Source organism: Scyliorhinus torazame, chromosome 12, assembly GCF_047496885.1.
Source record: "Scyliorhinus torazame isolate Kashiwa2021f chromosome 12, sScyTor2.1, whole genome shotgun sequence".
NCBI lineage: Eukaryota > Metazoa > Chordata > Chondrichthyes > Carcharhiniformes > Scyliorhinidae > Scyliorhinus > Scyliorhinus torazame.
This window is the reverse complement of record NC_092718.1, coordinates 66,854,784-66,875,848: the sequence shown is the minus strand read 5'-3', so window position 1 is coordinate 66,875,848 and position 21,065 is coordinate 66,854,784. Positions and strand designations below refer to the sequence as shown.

Sequence of the window (21,065 nt, the reverse complement as noted above, 5' to 3'; positions counted from 1 at the left end):
TCAGAATGGAGTTCTGTCACAAGTGGAGTACCACAAGGATCTGTTCTGGGGCCGTTGCTGTTTGTCATTTTTATCAATGACCTAGAGGAAGGCGCAGAAGGGTGGGTGAGTAAATTTGCAGACGATACTAAAGTCGGTGGTGTTGTCGATAGTGAGGAAGGAAGTAGCAGGTTACAGAGGGATATAGATAAGCTGCAGTGCTGGGCTGAGAGGTGGCAAATGGAGTTTAATGTAGAGAAGTGTGAGGTGATTCACTTTGGAAGGAAAAACAGGAATGTGGAATATGTGGCTAATGGAAAAGTTCTTGAAAGTGTGGATGAGCAGAGGGATCTAGGTGTCCATGTACATAGATCCCTGAAAGTTGCCACCCAGGTTGATAGGATGGTGAAGAAGGCCTATGGAGTGTTGGCCTTTATTGGTAGAGGGATTGAGTTCCGGAGTCAGGAGGTCATGTTGCAGCTGTACAGAACTCTGGTACGGCCGCATTTGGAGTATTGCGTACAGTTCTGGTCACCGCATTATAGGAAGGACGTGGAGGCTTTGGAACGGGTGCAGAGGAGATTTACCAGGATGTTGCCTGGTATGGAGGGAAAATCTTATGAGGAAAGGCTGATGGACCTGAGGTTGTTTTCGTTAGAGAGAAGAAGGTTAAGAGGAGACTTAATAGAGGCATACAAAATGATCAGAGGGTTAGATAGGGTGGACAGTGAGAGCCTTCTCCCGCGGATGGAAATGGCTAGCACGAGGGGACATAGCCTTAAACTGAGGGGTAATAGATATAGGACAGAGGTCAGGGGTAGGTTCTTTACGCAAAGAGTAGTGAGGCCGTGGAATGCCCTACCTGCTACAGTAGTGAACTCGCCAACATTAAGGGCATTTAAAAGTTTATTGGATAAACATATGGATGATAATGGTATAGTGTAGGTTAGATGGCTTTTGTTTCGGTGCAACATCGTGGGCCGAAGGGCCTGTACTGCGCTGTATTGTTCTATGTTCTATGTTCTATACCTCAAATTAAATTGGAAAATGAGGATGTTCTAAAAAATTGGGATGAATTGTTAAGTTACCTTCCAGAGGAAAAACAAACTGACCTGAAAGAGTTATTGATATCACATGGGCAAGTTTGTAGAGATAAATTGGGAAGTACTAAAATGGCTATACATGATGTAGATGTGGGAAATGCTGTTCCTATCAAACAACATCCATATAGACTTAATCCGTTAAAATTGGCACAGGTTAACAGAGAGATTGAGACTTTGCTTAAAAATGGCATAATTGCAGTGGATTGCAGCCAATGGAGCTCACCCAAAGTGATGGTACCTAAACCAGACGGTACCCAACGGTTGTGTGTGGACTATCAAAAGGTGAATGGTTACAAGAACGGACTCGTATCCTATCCCACATTTGAAGGATTGCATTGAGAAAGTGAGACAATCTGCTTTTATTTTCAACTTCCAGACATGGAAAGAACATTTAAAACATCGTATGGAGTTCTTCGATCGACTTCACGTGGCGGGTTTGGTGATGAACCTAGCCAAAAGTTAATTTGGAGAAGCCCGAATCACTTTCCTTGTGGAGTTTCCGATACCCTCAAGACGAAGGGAAATAATGCGATCTCCTAGCATGAATGAATTTGATCGAACAGTTGTGCAAAAGCTTTGTGGCGTGATTACTCCACTGATGGAATCACTGAAGAAAGTTTAAAAATGTCAATGGACAGCGGACTTTCAACAGGCTTTTGACTGCCTGAAAGCTGTGATCACCAATGCTCCTGTATGGAGAATTGCAAGGGACTCTGTGGTCAAATTGAACTAAAGTATCTGATTCTAAAGAGAAATTCTGAGGAGTAGAGGAATGGATGGATCGTGCACAGACTTTGTTCAAAGAGACTGTCAATTGAGAAGGATTTTGGTTGGAGGAAGAACAACAAAGAAAAATAGACTATATTATTATACCTGTTTGTGTGGTTTTCTTTAATTGAAAATGTATATTTACTGTGTGCATTTCTTAGTGGATGGTGCAAAAGTGAAAAATGAAACCATCTTGAAGTTGATGGTTTATTTATTTTTTCTTGGGGGGAGGTGTCACGTGAGAGTACCTTTAAGACATGGATGTTTAAGCAATGTACCTTTAAGAAAACAGTGCTGTCAGAGAGTCGGTGGAGCTGAGGTCAGGTCAGCTTTTTTGCAGTTTAGTTTTGCAGTTTGAAAAGAGCTTGGGAGTGTGTGCGGTTGCAGTGAGCTGGATCTCTGCCATGAAAGACTATCTCTGGATCATTTGGGTGATTTAAACTCATAATAGTAAAGCCTTTAACCTGATGTGATTCTGTTTAAAGGTGTTAAGTCTCTTGGAAGTTTGAAGGAACATTTTGAGGAAGTATTTACTGTTGCAATATTTTCTGTGTTATCTTAGAAGTAAGGAGTGTTAAGATGTTTATTTAAGATGTTAAGTTGAGTTCATGGAATTAACATTGTTTTGTGTTTAAAAACCCACATGTCCATAATTGTAATCCCACACCTAGGGAACAAGCCGTGTGCTAGGAAAAGCAACAAATACATTAAATGGAGTGGTTGGTTGAACTCCATGACACATTTTGGGGTTCTGAAAATGCCTCGTCCATAACACTATAAACAGAACAGACCCAGACCTGTATGTAAAATTACACTAATGTTGACCCCTATACCCATTCCAAATACTAGATATCATGATGAAACATTGCATTTGTGTATTGGCTAGGTATTAAATTTAACTTTATGAATGTGCTCGCTTTTCTTTCAACAGGATCAGTTTCGGGTAGCAAACATTTGCCTCGCGAAAAAATAGGAAAAAAAACATCAGACGATCGTTGGGGATTATTTTTGGCGACCCATTTTTCAACACTCGCATCTCCCATAGTACCGAGGGCAAGACCGCCCCATTATCATTATTCAGAATATAATCCTGGATAGCCCGAGATCCTTGCACAGAACCCCAGGTCCGCCAGCAGACCCAGATCCAACTGCCATCCCTTGCGATGCACCCAGCCGACCTCCAACTCCAGGTTTCCCCAATGTGGGGCATGGTCAGAAATTATCACCGCAGAGTACTCAGATTTTGTCAACCCTGCCAATAGCGCTAGGCTCATGACAAAATAGTCAATGCTGGAGAATACATTATGTACTGAGGAGAAGAACAAAAACACGTTTTCCCCCCCCGAATGTCCAAACCGCCAAGGGTGTGCCTACCCACCACCCAGCCATTTCCCATTTCCTCCATAAAAGCGATTAACGCCTTTGCCATCTCCCCTAGGACCAGTGATCTTGGCCTAGAACGATCCACCCCTTTGGGTGTAGCACACAGTTCATGTCTCCTTTGCATAATAAGCTGATGGGTGTCCTGATTCTGTATCGCTGCCAGCAGCCATTTTTGAACATTGTATCATCCCAATTCGGGACATATCCATTCACCAACACTAGAACATAGAACATTACAGCGCAGTACAGGCCCTTCGGCCCTCGATGTTGCGCCGATCTGTGAAACCACTCTAAAGCCCATCTACACTATTCCCTTATCGTCCATATGTCTATCCAATGACCATTTGAATGCCCGTAGTGTTGGCGAGTCCACTACTGTTGCAGGCAGGGCATTCCACGCCCTTACTACTCTCTGAGTAAAGAACCTACCTCTGACATCTGTCTTATATCTATCTCCCCTCAATTTAAAGCTATGTCCCCTCGTGCTAGACATCACCATCCGAGGAAAAAGGCTCTCACTGTCCACCCTATCCAATCCTCTGATCATCTTGTGTGCCTCAATTAAGTCACCTCTTAACCTTCTTCTCTGTAACGAAAACAGCCTCAAGACCCTCAGCCTTTCCTCATAAGATCTTCCCTCCATACCAGGCAACATTCTGGTAAATCTCCTCTGCACCCTTTCCAATGCTTCCACATCCTTCCTATAATGCAGCAACCAGAATTGCACGCAAATGCGGCCGCACCAGTGTTTTGTACAGCTGCAATTTGACCTCATGGCTCCAAAACTCAATCCCTCTACCAATAAAAGCTAACACACCGTACGCCTTCTTAACAACCCTCTCAATCTGGGTGGCAACTTTCAGGGATCTATGTACATGGACACCGAGATCTCTTTGCTCATCCACTCTGCCAAGAATCTTACCATTAGCCCAGTACTCTGTCTTCCTGCTATTCCTTCCAAAATGAATCACCTCACACTTTTCTGGATTAAACTCCATTTGCCACCTCTCAGCCCAGCGCTGCGGCTTATCTATGTCCCTCTGTAACTTGTAACATCCTTCCGCACTGTCCACAACTCCACCGACTTTAGTGGCATCTGCAAATTTACTCACCCATCCTTCTACGCCCTCCTCCAGGTCATTTATAAAAATGACAAACAGCAGTGGCCCCAAAACAGATCCTTGTGGTACGCCACTGGTACCTGGACTCCAGTCTGAACATTTCCCATCAACCACCACCCTTTGTCTTCTTACAGCTGGCCAATTTCTGATCCAAACTGCTAAATCACCCCGAATCCCATGCCTCCGTATTTTCTGCAGTAGCCTACCGTGGGGAACCTTATCAAACACTTTACTGAAATCCATATACACCACATCAACTGCTTTACCCTCATCCACCTGTTTGGTCACCTTCTCAAAGAACTCAATAAGGTTTGTGTGGCACAACCTACCCTTCACAAAACCGTGTTGACTATCTCTAATCAAATTATTCCTTCCAGATGATTATACATCCTATCTCTGATAAACCTTTCCAAGATTTTGCCCACAACAGAAGTAAGGCTCACTGGTCTATAGTTACCGGGGTTGTCTCTACTCCCCTTCTTGAACAAGCGGACAACATTAGCTATCCTCCAGTCTTCTGGCACTATTCCTGTAAACAAAGATGACTTAAAGATAAAAGCCAAAGGCTCAGCAATCTCCTCCCTAGCTTCCCAGAGAATCCTAGGATAAATCCCATCCGGCCCAGGGGACTTATCTATTTTCACACTTTCCAGAATTGCTAACACCTCCTCCTTATGAACCTCAAGTCCTTCTAGTCGAGTAGCCTGAATCTCAGTATTCTCCTCGACAACATTGTCTTTTTCCTGTGTGAATACTGACTAAAAATATTCATTTAGCACCTCTCCTACCTCCTCGGACTCCAAGCACAACTTCCCACTGCTGTCCTTGACTGGCCCTACTCTTACCCTAGTCATTCGTTTATTCCTGACATATCTATAGAAAGCTTTAGGGTTATCCTTGATCCTACCTGCCAAAGACTTCTCATGTCCCCTCCTGGCTCTTCTTAGCTCTCTCTTTAGGTCCTTCCTAGCTAACTTGTAACTCTCAAGCGCCCTAACTGACCCTTCATGTCTCATGTTTACATAAGCCTCCTTCTTCCTCTTAACAAGTGTTTCGACTGCTTTAGTAAACCACGGTTCCCATCCTCCCTGCCTGACAGGTACATACTTATCAAGGACACGCAGTAGCTGTTCCTTGAACAAACTCCACATTTCCATTGTGCCTATCCCCTGCAATTTTCCTCTCCATCCGATGCACTATCTGTATATGATATGGTACAAATAAAGTAATGGCATGATGGGAAAACTGGTCAATGGGAAGACTGGTCAAAATGTTTGATACACTGTAAGAAAAGCTGACCTACTCATTCCAGTTCACCAGACCCCTGTAAAGAATGCTGACAGTTCACCAGACCCCTGTAAGAAATGCTGCCCTAACCATTCCAGACCTCTGTAAGACTGATAAGGCCGACACCGCATAACTTGAAGTCTGAATAAGATCAGAGAAGGTCAAGCCATTCCAAAATGCCTGACCTCGGCAACTCCTGATAAGATTAACTCGTCATAACCCAGGGCCGTATGAATAAGACAAGATAAGGTCAGGAAGGAATAAGTCTCCTCCGACCTTTTAATGTTCCCTCCAAGGACAAGATAATGGTATGAGTGATGCAACAAAGAGCCCGAGAAGGTCAGCAAGGTTAGGTCTGTTTTATGATATTGCTTATGTTTGTACTTCTGATCAAATTCCTGACTAAGCTGTAGTCACGCAATCCTGATAATGATAATGTATAAATACTGAGCTGATTCTCTGTGAAAGCGTGGACTTGGGAAGGAATTAGCAGTTATACTAACTGCTCTCTGACCTCAAGTTTCAGCCATTGCTGCATGCAGTCTCTTCATAAATAAAGCCTTGTTGTTTTGCCTTAACGAGCGTTGTTGAATCTTTCTACTAGTCCAGAAGCAGGAAAATATTGACTACAACATGTACCCCTTCTAACAATCCTGTTATGCCGCCCGCCCGCATCTGCTATTATTTTCTCCAAACAAAACTGGACCTTTTTATTAACAAGGATTGCCACCCACCCCTCGATCCCTATCGAACCCCAAATGGAAAATTTGGCTCACCCAAGCTTTCTGATGACTCTCTGGTCCCGCTTGCACATGTGGGTTTCCTGGAGAAACATCACACTGGCCCTTAGGTTCTTTAAATGAGCAAAACCCGGCGCTCTTTTGACTGGGCCCGCCCCAAGGCCTCGCACATTCCAGGTGACCGCCCTTATCAGGGGTCGCACACCCTTCCTCAGCCTCAAGTCAGCCACCAGGGTAGGTCATAGCTTTGCCAATGATTCCTTGGCCGCGGGCCCACCTAAGATAGCAACCTGTCCCACCTAAATGGTGGAATAGAGCAGTGTTCTTCAAACTTTTTTCCGGGGACCCATTTTTACCAACCGGCCAACCTTCGGGACCCAACCCGGCCGATCTTCGCGACCCACGCCGGCCGACCTTCGCGACCCACGCCGGCCGACCTTCGCGGCCCACCATTTTCTCTTACCTTGTTTGCTGCTGACAAAAATGGAGGAAATGGTTTTGGGTCCCTTTGGCCCTCATACACGCCCTTCCAATGGAACCTGTTGAATGAAGGCGAAGCCTTCTGGTGTCGGAAAGTATGGAGTCGCCAACTGTCCAAAGTTCTGCATTTTTGTCCTGTAAAATTTTATCAAATAAAACCCCCCCGAACTTGTAAAAAAAATAAATAAAAATACAATGAATAAAATAAATTTTTAAAAAAATTAAATGAATAAAATAAATGAATAAAACCCCCCCCGAACTTGTAAAACAAAAAGTTGCGACCGTTTTAAAAATAAGCCGCCGCACTGTGCATGAGTGCCCAATCATCGGCGCGCATGCGCATAGGTTTGCACATGCACGCTGATGATCTGGCACGCATGCGCAGTGCGGCCGCATTTTCTTTACATGTTCGTGGCCATTTTGAAGGCCGCTTGCAGCTGCCGTTCTTAACAGCCGGCTGCTGCGGCTGTTGCGCGCAGATTTGCACGATTGGGAGCGCCGCGGCGGACGGCTCCGCGACCCTCCCGACACCCACCCGCGGGTCCCGCCCCCGAGTTTGACAATGCCAGGAATAGAGAAAAATACCTGATCATTGTCAGTTTCGCCCCCCCGCTACAGCAGTCAGCAGATAACCTGCCCTAACCCCCTAACTTCTCTCCTCACGAGAGGAGCTGGTTTAGCACAGTGGGCTTAATAGCTGGCTTGCAATGCAGAACAATGCCAGCAGCGTGGGTTCAATTCCCATACAGGCCTCCCATCTGGTCCTCCCCAATCATCTTTGGGAGGCACCTTTCCAACCTTAACGCCAACATCTTTGCCAGTATCTTGGCATCTATATTCATTAGAGCTATGGGCCTATATGACCCACACTCCTCCGGATACTTATCCTTCTTTAACAACAATGAAATGGGCTGTTTAGCACAGGGCTAAATCGCTGGCTTTGAAAGCAGACCAAGGCAGGCCAGCAGCACGGTTCAATTCCCGTAACAGCCTCCCCGAATAGGCACCGGAATGTGGTGACTAGGGGCTTTTCACAGTAACTTCATTGAAGCCTACTTGTGACAATAAGTGATTATTATTACACTAGACCCAGCGAGCCTAACCTAACTGGACTGAGAAGTCGCAGCCCCATCCCCCACTTCCGTTAACTAGCCTATTTTCTATTCTAGCACTAGTAAGGTGACCCCGTCCCCTCTTCAGGTCCCACCTATTCCTTAACCATCGCCTTTGTTTCTACCCCAAGCTCGTCCCTCCCAACTAATCGTATTCCCAACCCATATTAAGCAAAAGCCTTAAACTAAGGGAAGGCACCCCCATTCACTGCCTTCCCATCAACTACTAAGCCCATACAGAAGGATCATCATGAAAACAGAAGAGGAAATGCCCCCAATCCAAACATCTCTACCATTAGCCCAACTCAACTCGTAACAACATGAACATGAACAATAAAACAGTAAAATAGTAAAACTCCAACCATCCAATAACCCAATCACATCCCTCAAATTATGCCCAGTCCATGATCTCTGATTAATTCCTCAGCCTGCTCTGGAGTTTTGAAATAAAAGTCCCTTGAGTGAAACATGACTCTTAGCTTTGAAGGGTACACCCCCCCAAACCACACACCTCGATTGACCAGGACCTTCTTCACCTTCTTGAACGCTGCCCGCCAATTCCATGCCGATGTCTTGGTAAATTCTTACCGAGCTTTTTTTAAAATTTAGAATATCCAATTCTTTTTTACCAACTAAGGGGAAATTTAGCGTGGCCAATTCACTTACCCTGCACATTTCTTTGGGTTGTGGGGGTGAGACACATGCATACACGGGGAGAATATGCAAACTCCACACTGACAGTGACCCGGGGCCGGGATCGAACCCAGGTCCTCAGCGCTGTGAGACAGCAGTGCTAACCACCGATAATTCTTATCGAGTTACCATCCCAGTTGATGTTGCTGGCTTTCTTGGCCCATTCCAGGATACGTTCCTTCCTTTTGAAGCTGTGAAACTACACCCTTAACCACTTTATCCACCTGCCCTGCTACCTTAAGGGACCAGTGTACATACATACACAAGGTCCCTCTGATCCTCAGTGCTTCACAGGGTCCTGCTGTTCATCATGTATTTCCTTGGGCATCACCTCTCACTTAACTTGATTGAATTCTCTTTGCCACTAATCAGCCCATCTATATCCTCCTGCAATCTAAGGCTATCCGCCTCAGTGCTTACCACCCCACCAATTTTCCTATCATCACCAAACTTACTGATCAACCCTCTTACATTAATGTGTAAAACAGCAAGGGCCCCAATAATTATCCCGGCAGGACCCAACTGGAAATAGGCTTCCAGTCAGAAAAATACCCCTGGGCCAACACCTCTGCTTCCTGCCATTCATCCAATACTGGATCCCCTTTACCAAATTACCTTAGATCCCATGGGCTCTTACCCTCGCTGTCAGTCTCCCATGTGGGACCTTATCAAAAGCCTTGCTGAAATCAAATTGGACTACGTTAAATACATTGCCCTTATCTACACACCGTTATGCTGTGGAGACTTGAGGGATTCCTGACTGAATTGAATTATGTCATGGGAGTGTTCCTTTAAGAAATGTTTTGTCTTATCACATGGCTTCAGTGATGTCATTGTGTGGATGGAGCTGGGCAGTGGCTCTGGGTTTTACTATCGTTTTTGAGCTGGGAGCTGTTGTGTGGCTCTGGGTTTTGCTCTCGCTTTCACATTTGGCTGCTATATTCAGACAGGTAAGGATCTTGGAGTCTCTCTCGGCATTTTAAAAGCTTTCTCCAGATTACGTGATAACTTAAAAGTGATAACTGTTTTCTGGAAGGCATTCAAACCTGCTGTTTAGATAGGAAACAAGAAGTACCTATACCAGGTCTTGAGTGCTGTGTGCTGGGCCACACCTTTGAAAATGGTTTTCTGGTTTATGGGATATTGTTATCAAATTGGGACAGCTTAAAGGGGGAATTTATTAAGGGTTATACATAGAGTACTGTAGCTGTGTGGGGTATTTATGTTTGTAGTTGATAAAAATGCTTACTGTGTGTGTTTATAAAACTGTTAACTAAATTTGTAGAATAAACTTTGTTTTTGACTAAAAGTGCTTAAGGCCTCTGTTGAATAACACCTGAAAGGCAGGCCCTTGTGCTCCTCATAACCAAAATATATAAACAGTTGTAGGTCAGGTGAACTCCATGATATACTTTGTAGTTTTCTCAACCCTGGCCCATAACAATCAGCAACTTTTAACTTTGGAGTAGCCCATTTTTCTGTCACTGGATGGATCCCATCACTGTAAAGATCAGCAAGCTCTGGGAAGAATCTGGGAATAGTGTCCTGCAGTTAACATTACGAGTGTCTTATAGCCAGTGTCGCATTGAAGCAGACTGGGAAGAATGTCCTACAGTCAGCATCACAGTGCAGCAGACTGGGTAGAGTGTCCTGTCATCAGCATCACAGTGCATCAACTTTGGAAGCTGCTGATTGGTAAGACGGAACTGCTGAGTATATATTCTACCGTTTGATAGTGTTGTTACAGAGTCAGCACTTGGAGTAGAAGATGGTCCTTAGTGCTATTAATATTCTCAAACTTAGAAGTAGTAAAGGAGTGATCAAATGGCAAGTCTTGGCAGGAAAGCTTTGTCACATGGTATCCTCCTCCTGTGATGTGTGGGATAGTTTCAGTATCCAGGATGAACCTGTGCGCTGGAAGAGTATCCAACTGTAGCTACTTGAAATCCGTGTATCAGATCTGGAGCGGTGGCTGGAGTCGCTCTGGAGCATCTGTGAGGCTGAGATGTTCACGGTTAGCACGATTAGAGAGGTGATCACACCACAGGCTTAGTCTGCACAGGCAAAAAGGAAATAGGTGACTGCCTGGCAGAGTAGAGGTAGGCAGATAGTGCCAGAGTACCCTGGACCCATACCACTCTCAAACAGATATGCTGCTTTTCATACTGCCAGGAGTCATTACTTCTCAGTGGCTCAACTGCACAGATGGAAAGGAAAGAGGGGAAGGGCTACAATAGGGAGTTCAATTATAAGGGGGATAGGCTTTCTGTGGTCACAAAAGTGATTCCAGAATGACATGTTGCTTCCTGGTGCTAGGGGTCCAGGATGTCACAGGGCGGCTGCAGGACATTTTGATGGGAGGGCGAACAGTCAGTGGTCGTGGTACAGATTGGTACCAATGACATAGGTTAAAAAAAGTGAATGAAGTCCTGAAAGCTGAATACAGTGAGTTAGGTGATAAATTAAGCAGCAGGACCTCTAAGGCAGTAATCTCAGGATTACTCCCAGTACCACACACTAACGAGAACAGAAATAAGAGGATAGGTATGATGAAGGCATGGATAGAGGGGTGGTGTAGGAGGATGGATTCAAGATTCCTGAGGCATTGGGACAGGTTCCGGGGATGATGGGACTTGTACAAACTGGAGTTACACCCCAACAGGACCAGAACCAAAATCCTTGCAGTGTGGTTTGCAGAGGCTTTAAACTAGAATGGAAGGGGGATGGGTACCTGAGCAGGGAGTTAGAGGGGATGGAAACTGGGTTACAAACAAAAGGCAGAAAAAGTGAAAGCAATGGCTCTATTGTCCCAGAGGCTGGTTTAATAGAAGTAAAAATGGTAGAAAATCTAAATTAGAGTTCTGTATCTTAATGCACGTAGCATAAAAAACCCACGATAAATGAACAGACAGCACAAAGAGTTAAATGGTATGATGTGACAGCTATTACTGAGATATGTTGCAAGGAGGTCAAAGTTGACTTTTAGGAAAAACAGGCGGGAAGGAAAAGGCGGCGAGGTAGAATCATAGAATTTACAGCGCAGAAGGAGGCCATTCGGCCCATCGAGTCTTCTCCACCCCTTGGAAAGGGCACCCCAATTAAGCCCACACCTCCACCCTGTCCCTGTAATCCAGTAACCCCACCTAACCCGTTTTTGGACACTAAAGGCAATTTAGCATAGCCAATCCGCCTAACCTGCATATCTTTGGACTGTGGGAGGAAACCGGGGCACCCGGAGGAAAGGCACGCAGACACGGAAGAATGTGCAGACTCCGCACAGGCAGTGACCCAAGTCGGGAATGGAACCTGGGATCCTGGAGCTGTGAAGCAACTGTGCTAACCACTGTGCTACCGTGCTGCCCACCAGTAGCTCTGCTAATAAGAGATAAATAAGTAAAGTTTTGAGGGATGATCTAGGCTCAAAGTATGTGGATTCCATTTGGGTTGAAGTGATGAAAATCAAAGGAAGAGAATAGTAGGAATATTGTATAGGCCTCCAAAAGATTAGACATACTGTTTAAGTCAATAAATAACAAATGCATGTAAAAAGAGCTCTGCATTAAGCATGGACGATATAAATTTTCATTTAGAAAGGGCAATCAAAATGAAAACGGTAATCAAGAGAATGAATTCATAATGTGCATTTGGGATCGTTATTAGGAGCAATATGCTGTGTTGCCAACTAGCGATCCGGCTATTTTGAATCTGGTAATGTGAAATGAGGTCAGTTTAATAAATGATCTCAAGGTTAAGGATAGCCTAGGACGGTGTTCTTCAAACTTTTTATCCAGGGGCCTACTTTTACTGACCGGCAGACCTTCGGGATCCACGCCAGCCAACGTTTGCGACCCATGCCGGCAGACCTTCGCGACACACCATTATTGCTTACCTTTAATGCGGCAGGTGGGCCTGCTTGGTCCTCATGATCTCACTTGCAATGTTATTCAATATTACATTTCTGCTAAGGACTTCAGCTGACGATTTACGTTTTCGCTGCATCCTTTGAAAAAACATCAAGAGGTTTGTCTTCATGCTTATCTTCAAGTGCCTTTGAGGATATGAGGGCTTTAAACTTTTATTTACCAGTATTTCCCTGCATATAACATGCATGAGCTTTGCATCCTGGTTTGCAGTGGCACAATTAAAACCATACCTCAAGAAATGATCTTTATACTGGTTTGTTCCCTGTTTCAGTTTCTTCTTAATTGTTGTTCACTAGAGGCCCTGGAGCTCTGGATACAGCTCACACCAGCACTGCTTTGACCTGCCTTGGACTCTCCTGTGAAGCTCTCTCCAGCAGATTCAATTGTGAGATCCTGGCCTGTTTGTGTCTCTGGCCCTCCCTTCCTTATTACAAAATATTCCAGCTTCAGTTCTTCACACAGTCCTGTTGCTTGCTGACTGGCAGCTACAAAATGGAGGAATCTCTCCTCCATGATTTTATACCCAAAGCACGCATATACAGGGCGTGTGGCGTCAGTGTACGTGCTGGGCGTGCGGCTTTTCTCTGCGGCTCCTTCTGGCGGAAAGACTCCACTGTTCATATTTAAAGGCTGCTCGCAGCCGGCATTCTTTTTTTAAAAACTTTGAAACTTTATTTCCAATACTGATTTTTCCAAGTTTACTACTGAAAATTAAAACAATTTCAGTTGAACATGCGCATCCTTACATTTACACACAAACTTTGTTTTAAATATATTCCCATGTTTTTAGAAATTGAAACAAGTACAGGAAAAAGTACAATCTTGTTTTTTGTTACTTCACAAACTACGCCTATAGACGAGATGAAGTAACTTGTCAAAGACATACAATCTCACAATATTTCTTACTGGTTCCACTGCATTGCACCATCCAAACATCCAAGTTATCTCCTTCCCCATTCTCACCAAAACCACTTACTTCCTAGTTTCCAGGCGAGACAAAGTGATGACTGTGTAGGTTTCTATAGTCTTGACATGTGTCGGCCGTATTGACTGGCCTCGTTTTATCGGTATTCCTCACCGACAAACCTAGCCTGGCCTCTCTTTCACTGTCCAGTAGCTGCATCCATCCCAGTCACAGACTGTTGAACACTTCCCAATCAGCACTTCACACCGTTGAGTGCAAGCGGACGTTGTGGCGGCCGTTGAACAGCTTAACTACGGAGCCGCAGGTCACATAAAAGCGACCCTGAATTTGAAAAACTCTGCACCAGGAAGTAGCAATCACATTATTAGAGTACTTACATTCAGCTTCAGTGTGGAAAAAATTGGGACTGAACTATCAGTGTTAAACTTAGACAAGGGGATATACAACGGTATGAGGATGGAATTGGTTAAATGGACTGGTCAGATAGATTAGTAGATAAGACAACAACGAGCAATGACACCATCGACTACAAGGGATTATGGAGTGTCACCCTCCCTACTTGCTGCCCCTAAAAGCTTCTCACCATCCCCCATCTGCTCCACTATGACATGCAAGCCATGATCTGCATTGGATCCACCACAGACCTAATTCACGTTCAGACTGTGAACAAGCAAAGCTCGTCATAGTACCAATGCTCTTCGCAATCTTCCTTGCTGTAATGCTCCATCTCACCCTCAGCAACATCCCCACTGGAGTGGAGCTAAACTAGAGAACAAACAGGAATCTGTTCAACTTCCACTGCCTGCGGGCCGACCCATCCTCTGTCATTGAATTGCAGCATGCAGACGATGCTTGCTTCTGTGCACATTCAAGAGGCTGAGCTCCAAGCCACCATCAACAACTTGAGACGTACGAGAGCATGAATCTTACACTAAACATCCAGAAAACAAAAGGTCCTCTTTCCATTCTTCCCATGCCACACAACAATCACCCTCTCCCACCCACCCAACCGCTGGACACTGTTGGGGGGGGGGGGGGGGGGGGGGCATTGGGTTGGGACAAAACATTGAATGGATTAAAAATGGGGTTTAAGGTGGAGGAGAAAGGTCACAGTCTAAAGTTGTTGAACTCAATGCTGAGTCCTGAGTCCTAATCGGAAGATGAGATGCTGCTCCTCCAGTTTGCATTGGGTTTCTCATGAACATTGCAGCAAGCCAAGGACAGACATGTGGGCATGAAAACAAGATGCTGAGTTAAAATGGCATGGTTGGGGTCTTGGTTGAAGACTGAGCGAAGGTTTTCCGCAAAGCAGTCACCCAATCTGCATTTAGTCTCCCCAATGTAGAGGAGACCTCATTGGGAACATGGATTGACGATTGGCTGTCAGGCAGAAGGCAGAGAGTTGGGATAAAAGGTTCTTTTTCGGAATGGCAACCGGTGACGAGTGGTGTCCCGCAGGGTTCAGTGTTGGGGCCACAGCTGTTTTCTTTATATATTAACGATCTAGATGACGGGACTGGGGCCATTCTGGCTAAGTTTGCCGATGATACAAAGATAGGTGGAGGGGCAGGTAGTATGGAGGAGGTGGGGAGTCTGCAGAAAGATTTAGACAGTTTAGGAGAGAGGTCCAAGAAATGGCTGATGAAATTCAACGTGGGCAAGTGCGAGGTCTTGCACTTTGGAAAAAAGAATAGAGGCATGGACTATTTTCTAAACGGTGACAAAATTCATAATGCTGAAGTGCAAAGGGACTTGGGAGTCCTAGTCCAGGATTCTCTAAAGGTAAACTTGCAGGTTGAGTCCGTAATTAAGAAAGCAAATGCAATGTTGTCATTCATCTCAAGAGGCTTGGAATATAAAAGCAGGGATGTACTTCTGAAGCTTTATAAAGCATTAGTTAGGCCCCATTTAGAATACTGTGAGCAATTTTGGGCCCCACACCTCAGGAAGGACATACTGGCACTGGAGCGGGTCCAGCGGAGATTCACACGGATGATCCCAGGAATGGTAGGCCTAACATACGATGAATGTCTGAGGATCCTGGGATTATATTCATTGGAGTTTAGGAGGTTGAGGGGAGATCTAATAGAAACTTACAAGATAATGAATGGCTTAGATAGGGTGGATGTAGGGAAGTTGTTTCCATTAGCAGGGGAGACTAGGACCCGGGGGCACAGCCTTAGAATAAAAGGGAGTCACTTTAGAACAGAGATGAGGAGAAATTTCTTCAGCCAGAGAGTGGTGGGTCTGTGGAATTCATTGCCACAGAGGGCGGTGGAGGCCGGGACGTTGAGTGTCTTTAAGACAGAAGTTGATAAATTCTTGATTTCTCGAGGAATTAAGGGCTATGGAGAGAGAGCGGGTAAATGGAGTTGAAATCAGCCATGATTGAATGGCGGAGTGGACTTGATGGGCCGAATTGCCTTACTTCCGCTCCTATGTCTTATGGTCTTATGGAACAACGAATACATAGACCAAATTGAAGGATGTGCAAATGAAGATAGACACAAACGGTTTCCATTTCAAACTGAAGGACCCATTAAAGACACATTTCCATTAATAGAGAAGAATCAGAAAACCCTCATGGCACAGCCTGTGAGGAGTCTGCACGTTCTCCCCGTGACTGTGTGCGTTTCCTCCAGGTGCTCCGGTTTCCTCCCACAAGTCCCGGAAGGACTGCTTGATAGGTGAATTGGACATTCTGAATTCTCCCTCAGGCGCCGGAGAGTGGTGACTAAGGGATTTTCACAGTAACTTTGTTGCAGTGTTAATTTAAGCCGACTTGTGACAATAATAAAAATTATTATTATTAAAGTTGAGAAACCTACAAAAAAGGCAATTGCATCATATAGCGGGACTAATATGTAACCATACATGAAGAGGGGAAGACCAGTAGAATATTGGTTTGCAATTACATCAGAATCCCATGGTGCAAAATAGAAATATAAGCTGGTTCAGATATTTCTCAGGAAATCATTAATATATCTTCATTATCCTTGGTTGACCATGAAACGATTAAGGGGGGAACCCTGTAATTATTAATACGCAGTTGACAATTCTATGGTGTTTAAATGCTGCTTTCCTTGTTACACTAACTGGCTGTTAATTTTGGTCAAGACCTTAATAACATAATAGGTGTAAGTGTGGAACAAAATGTAATAAGCTATTTGCTAGAAGTTTATCATGTTAAGTATTTCGGTTAGGACCCTTGGCCAGACCCCAGGACATGGGGGAGATTCGGTTAGGGACCAGTAATCCTTTGTTTAAAGTAGATAAAGCTTGAGGCTCAAGACACCTGCTTTTAGAATAAAGCCACAAAATTCCACAGGTTTTGAACAAACGTAAAATAATCTAAATTTGGCATACAAGTTGAGAAAAATAAAACAATTAACAAGATATATCTTATATTCTAACATTCAGAATCAAAGTGAGTTACTTAAAGATGATTTAACAGGACATCTGTGCTGAAGTACAGCTCACTGCACAACAAATGGTAGATGGGAAAGATCCTACTGATTTCTCAGCAACCCAGCCAGTCGCCAGTATTCACTGTGAGTTATATGCTCCCTTTAAATTCTGTCTTCTTCACAAGAGATTCCAATTTTGTACTTTCAAAGATTCAGCTCCGAATTCCCTCCAAGAATCGGTCAAATTCAGACAGCCTTAATGACTGCTCCCTCACAAGGTTTCAATCTCGCGTTCGGCGGCAACGGGCAGGTTTCTCCGTCTTGCCACGCCAGGTTTCTGGTGCGGCACTCCAGTGGGATACTCCGTTCCGCCGGCTGGTCAACGGGGTTTCCCATTGTGGGGCAGCCCCACGCCGTCGGGAAACTCCCGGACTACCGGCAAAACGCCCGATAGCGGAGGATTCAGTCCTGTGATCCCCTGGATCCCGAGTCTCACTGCAGCATCTAATTAATTTCAGCATTCTCAGCTCGTTACTCGCCAGCCCGTTTCACTGGGCTGGCGTTGCCGCTAGATTTCACCATGCTTCAATTTCCCCAGTTATGTCAAGCTCAAAATCTGAGCTCTAGCCCTTTCAGCATGGAACCAGCTACCTTTCGGCACTTTCTCAGCTCTTTTTTCCGAGTGAATTCCCGCTCTCTGCACTTTTATTCCCTGCCTTCTCACTGATTTTCGGAGTGAATTCTCTCTCTCTCTCTCCATGCTTTTATTGCCCGCTGGCCTCACCGACTCTCAGAGTGAACTTTAAATCAGGAAATCTCACTCACATTTGTTTGGGCGTTTACATCACAGGCACCACTCAACAGAGCTTTCACACAGTCGAAATGTCCCCCTTCGGCTGCCAAATGCAATGCTGTCTCACCTTCCTGTAAACACGCAGAACAATGGCAGTTTCAGTAGTGACAAGAACAAATCAATCAATTACACTGGGTTAAAAAGAAATGACTTGGTACTTTTTATTTTGATGGTAGTAACAATTTTTAGAACATCACTCGAGACACACCTGTGCAATTCTGCTGCAGCTTAATATCTCACATCACCCTCGGAGTGAGAGTGAGAGAGAAAGAGAGAAAGAAGACAAACAGTTATCCAGGTTCAGCCTCTGGTGTCTGTTCCACCATCCTAGCATCTCACCGTTCAGTACGTACTCTGATGTGCCTTTCTTCAGTCCAAGGTGGATGGACTCTCACTTCCCCACGTTAAACTCTACCTTATTAGGATATATGGCAAGAGCAGGCTACTTAGCTCAATCAATCAATGCCAGTGTAAATTCTAGATGACACAGCCATGTTCTTTTTGTTACGTGAGGGAGATATTAGAAACTTAGATCTAGAAATGAGATCCTAATGTAGCAGGCAATTTAGGGGTTAAACAGACTGAGAGAAAGAAAAACCTGCTAGCACAGAGTCAGAGGCATACGCCCACACCTGGCCGGGTTACATTGTCCCAGTCAGATTTAAACTCGTTAGTAGGAATACATAAGCTGGCCCAGATCCATTGTTCTTTGGGACACTCCTGTCTGACTGGCTATTAGCCCATTACAGAGTCTGATGGTCTCTTTGCCCGTCAATGAGAGGTTAGTTGCATATCAATAGCATAGTTCTGTTCTTTTGTACAAATGGGAGTGGGCAATCAAACAGCCAAGATAACGCTGATGGTAAAGCCTGGAAACCCAGCAGAAAACCTTTGTTTAAGGGGCTGGGTGGAGCGAGTGAGAGTGAGAGTGAGAGAATATTGTTCTGAACAGTTAGAGGAGCAGGCTTTGGAAATCGACCAAGAAGGTCGTGAGAGTTGCCACTGAGTCATGCTTTGGAAAAAGGGTTCAGAACGAACGTACATACCAGAAGAAAAATTGCTTTGTAAATGCAAGTGTTGCCTTTGTCTACCTGTGAAAGTGGCATGAGAGTTGCATGTTCTGTTACAGCGTTGTTTAATGGTAACTAGTGTGTTAAGATTAAGAAACTGCATGTAATCTGTTATTGTTAGGGTTGAAGTTCAAAAGTTTAAATATTGTTTTATTTTCTTTTAATAAAGTTTGGTTATAAAATAACCACGCCCTAGTTCTTATGTTATCACTCCTGGAACAAATCGATCTTTCCGCACGACCCTAAAACTGAAAAAATGTTATGGTCCTGGTCCAGTCTCTTAACCACTGTTGAGAGCTGACCAGGCGTCTGTAACATTTTACTTAAAGTATCAATATCCCTTTGCAGTTTTCTGCTCCCATCCACATTAATGCACTGTGGCATCTATCTTAGTGCCATCAGAAAACTTAGATAGGAGCTCTCTTATTCCTTTACCTTGGTCACCTTTAGATACAGTGAAGAGCTGAGACCCCAGTACAGATCTCTGGGGACACCACATGTGATATGGTACGAATTAAGTAATGGCATGATGGGAAAACTGGTCAATGGGAAGACTGGTCAAAAGGTTTGATACTATACAAGAAAGACTGAAACTACTCATTTCAGCTCCCCAGGCCCAGGTAAAGAATGCTGCCCTAACCATTTTCAGACTAGTTTGACCGTAGGCCGACTCTGCATAACTTGAAGTCTGAAAAGATCGGCGAAGGTCGAGCCATTCCAAAACACCGGACCTCGGCAACTCCTGATAAAACTAACTCGTCATAACCCAGGGCCGTAGGAATTTAAAACAAAGATAAGTTCAGGAAGAAACAAGTCTATTCTGACCTTTCAATGTTCCCTCCGAAAACTAAATAACTGTATGAGTGATATGACCAAACATGGTCTGGCCTATGCTTCCGTTTGTATTTCCAATCAAACTCCTGACCATTCTGTTGTCACATAATCTTGATAAAGATAATGTATAAATATTGATCTAATTCTCCGCGAAAAGCACGGAACTTGTGAAAGACTGAGCAGTTTTGTTGACTGCTCTGACTTCAAGTTTCAGCCATTACTGCAAGCAGTTGTTTTCGACAATAAAGCTTGTTATTCTGTCTTAACGAGTGTGTTGAATTTTTCTACCACAGAAGCGGGAAAATATTGACTTTGACACACATGTCACATACTTCCTCTCAATTTTGTTGCATAGGAACAAGAGGACATGCAGTTCCTCAAGTCTACTCCCTATTCAATAAAAACATGACTGATCTGTATCCTAACTCCATTTACCTGGCATGTTTCCATAAGTTTATAAAAGAGGTGATGGCGCCATTGTGTAATGTCACTGGATTAGTAATGCAGAGGCTCAGACTCAACGCAATGGAGACATGGCAGTTGGTGGAATTTTAATTAAATTGATAAATCTGGAATGTAACGGTGGGCACAAAACTATCATGAATTGTCATAAAGGTCCATCTGGTTCACGAATGTTCCTTTAAGAAAGGAAATCTGCCATGCTCACCCAGTCTGGCCCACGTGACTCCAGACCCACAGCAATGTGGTAGACTCTTAACTGCCCCTTGAAATGGCCCAGTGAGCCACTCAGTTCAAGGGCAATTAGGGATGGGTAACAAATACTGGACCAACCAGCGACGCTCACATCCCATGAAATAATTTTTTTTAAATGCCGTTGGCCAATAAATATCCAGCAATCTCAGTCAATTGAGTAAACACCTCCTGCTTTTTGATCTTAAGGTTATATTATCTCGACCTAGACATCCCAGTGGAAAAGGATTCCCCCTTTCTGCCATATTGATTCCTTTCACTCGCCGAAATGCCTCCATCAAATCACTCCTTAACCGCCTATTCTTCGAAAATAAGCCTAATTTACATGATCTTTCCTCACAACCTAACTCTTGGAGCCCTGGTAACAGTCTGCTGGTTCTGCATCATGAGTGCATCCTCATTATCACTATTCTCTGTGACAATTTTGACCTTTGAACCTGCTCCGCCATTCATTATGATCATGGCTGATTATCCAACTCAGTAACCTCTTTGCGCTTTCCCCCATCTTTTGATCACCCCCCCCCCCCCCCCAATATCTACCTCCTTCTTGAAAACATAGAATGTTTGGCCTCAACTGCTTTCTGTGGTAGCGAATTCCACCATCGCCACGCTCTGGGTAAAGCCATTTCTCATCATTTCAGTCCTAAACGGTCTCCCCCGTTTTCTTAGACTGTGA

General features: G+C 44.4%; 1 protein-coding gene across 5 annotated transcripts in view; it reads right to left on the bottom strand.

The window, feature by feature from the left end:
• Positions 1 to 21,065, bottom strand: part of ankdd1a (ankyrin repeat and death domain containing 1A) — a 205,058-nt gene that overhangs the window by 138,806 nt on the left and 45,187 nt on the right. For all 5 annotated transcript variants that reach the window (XM_072468816.1, XM_072468820.1, XM_072468817.1 and 2 more), the window contains one exon: positions 17,747 to 17,845. In XM_072468816.1, the coding sequence (XP_072324917.1) occupies positions 17,747 to 17,845 (99 nt within the window). The remainder of the gene's footprint in view (positions 1 to 17,746; positions 17,846 to 21,065) is intronic.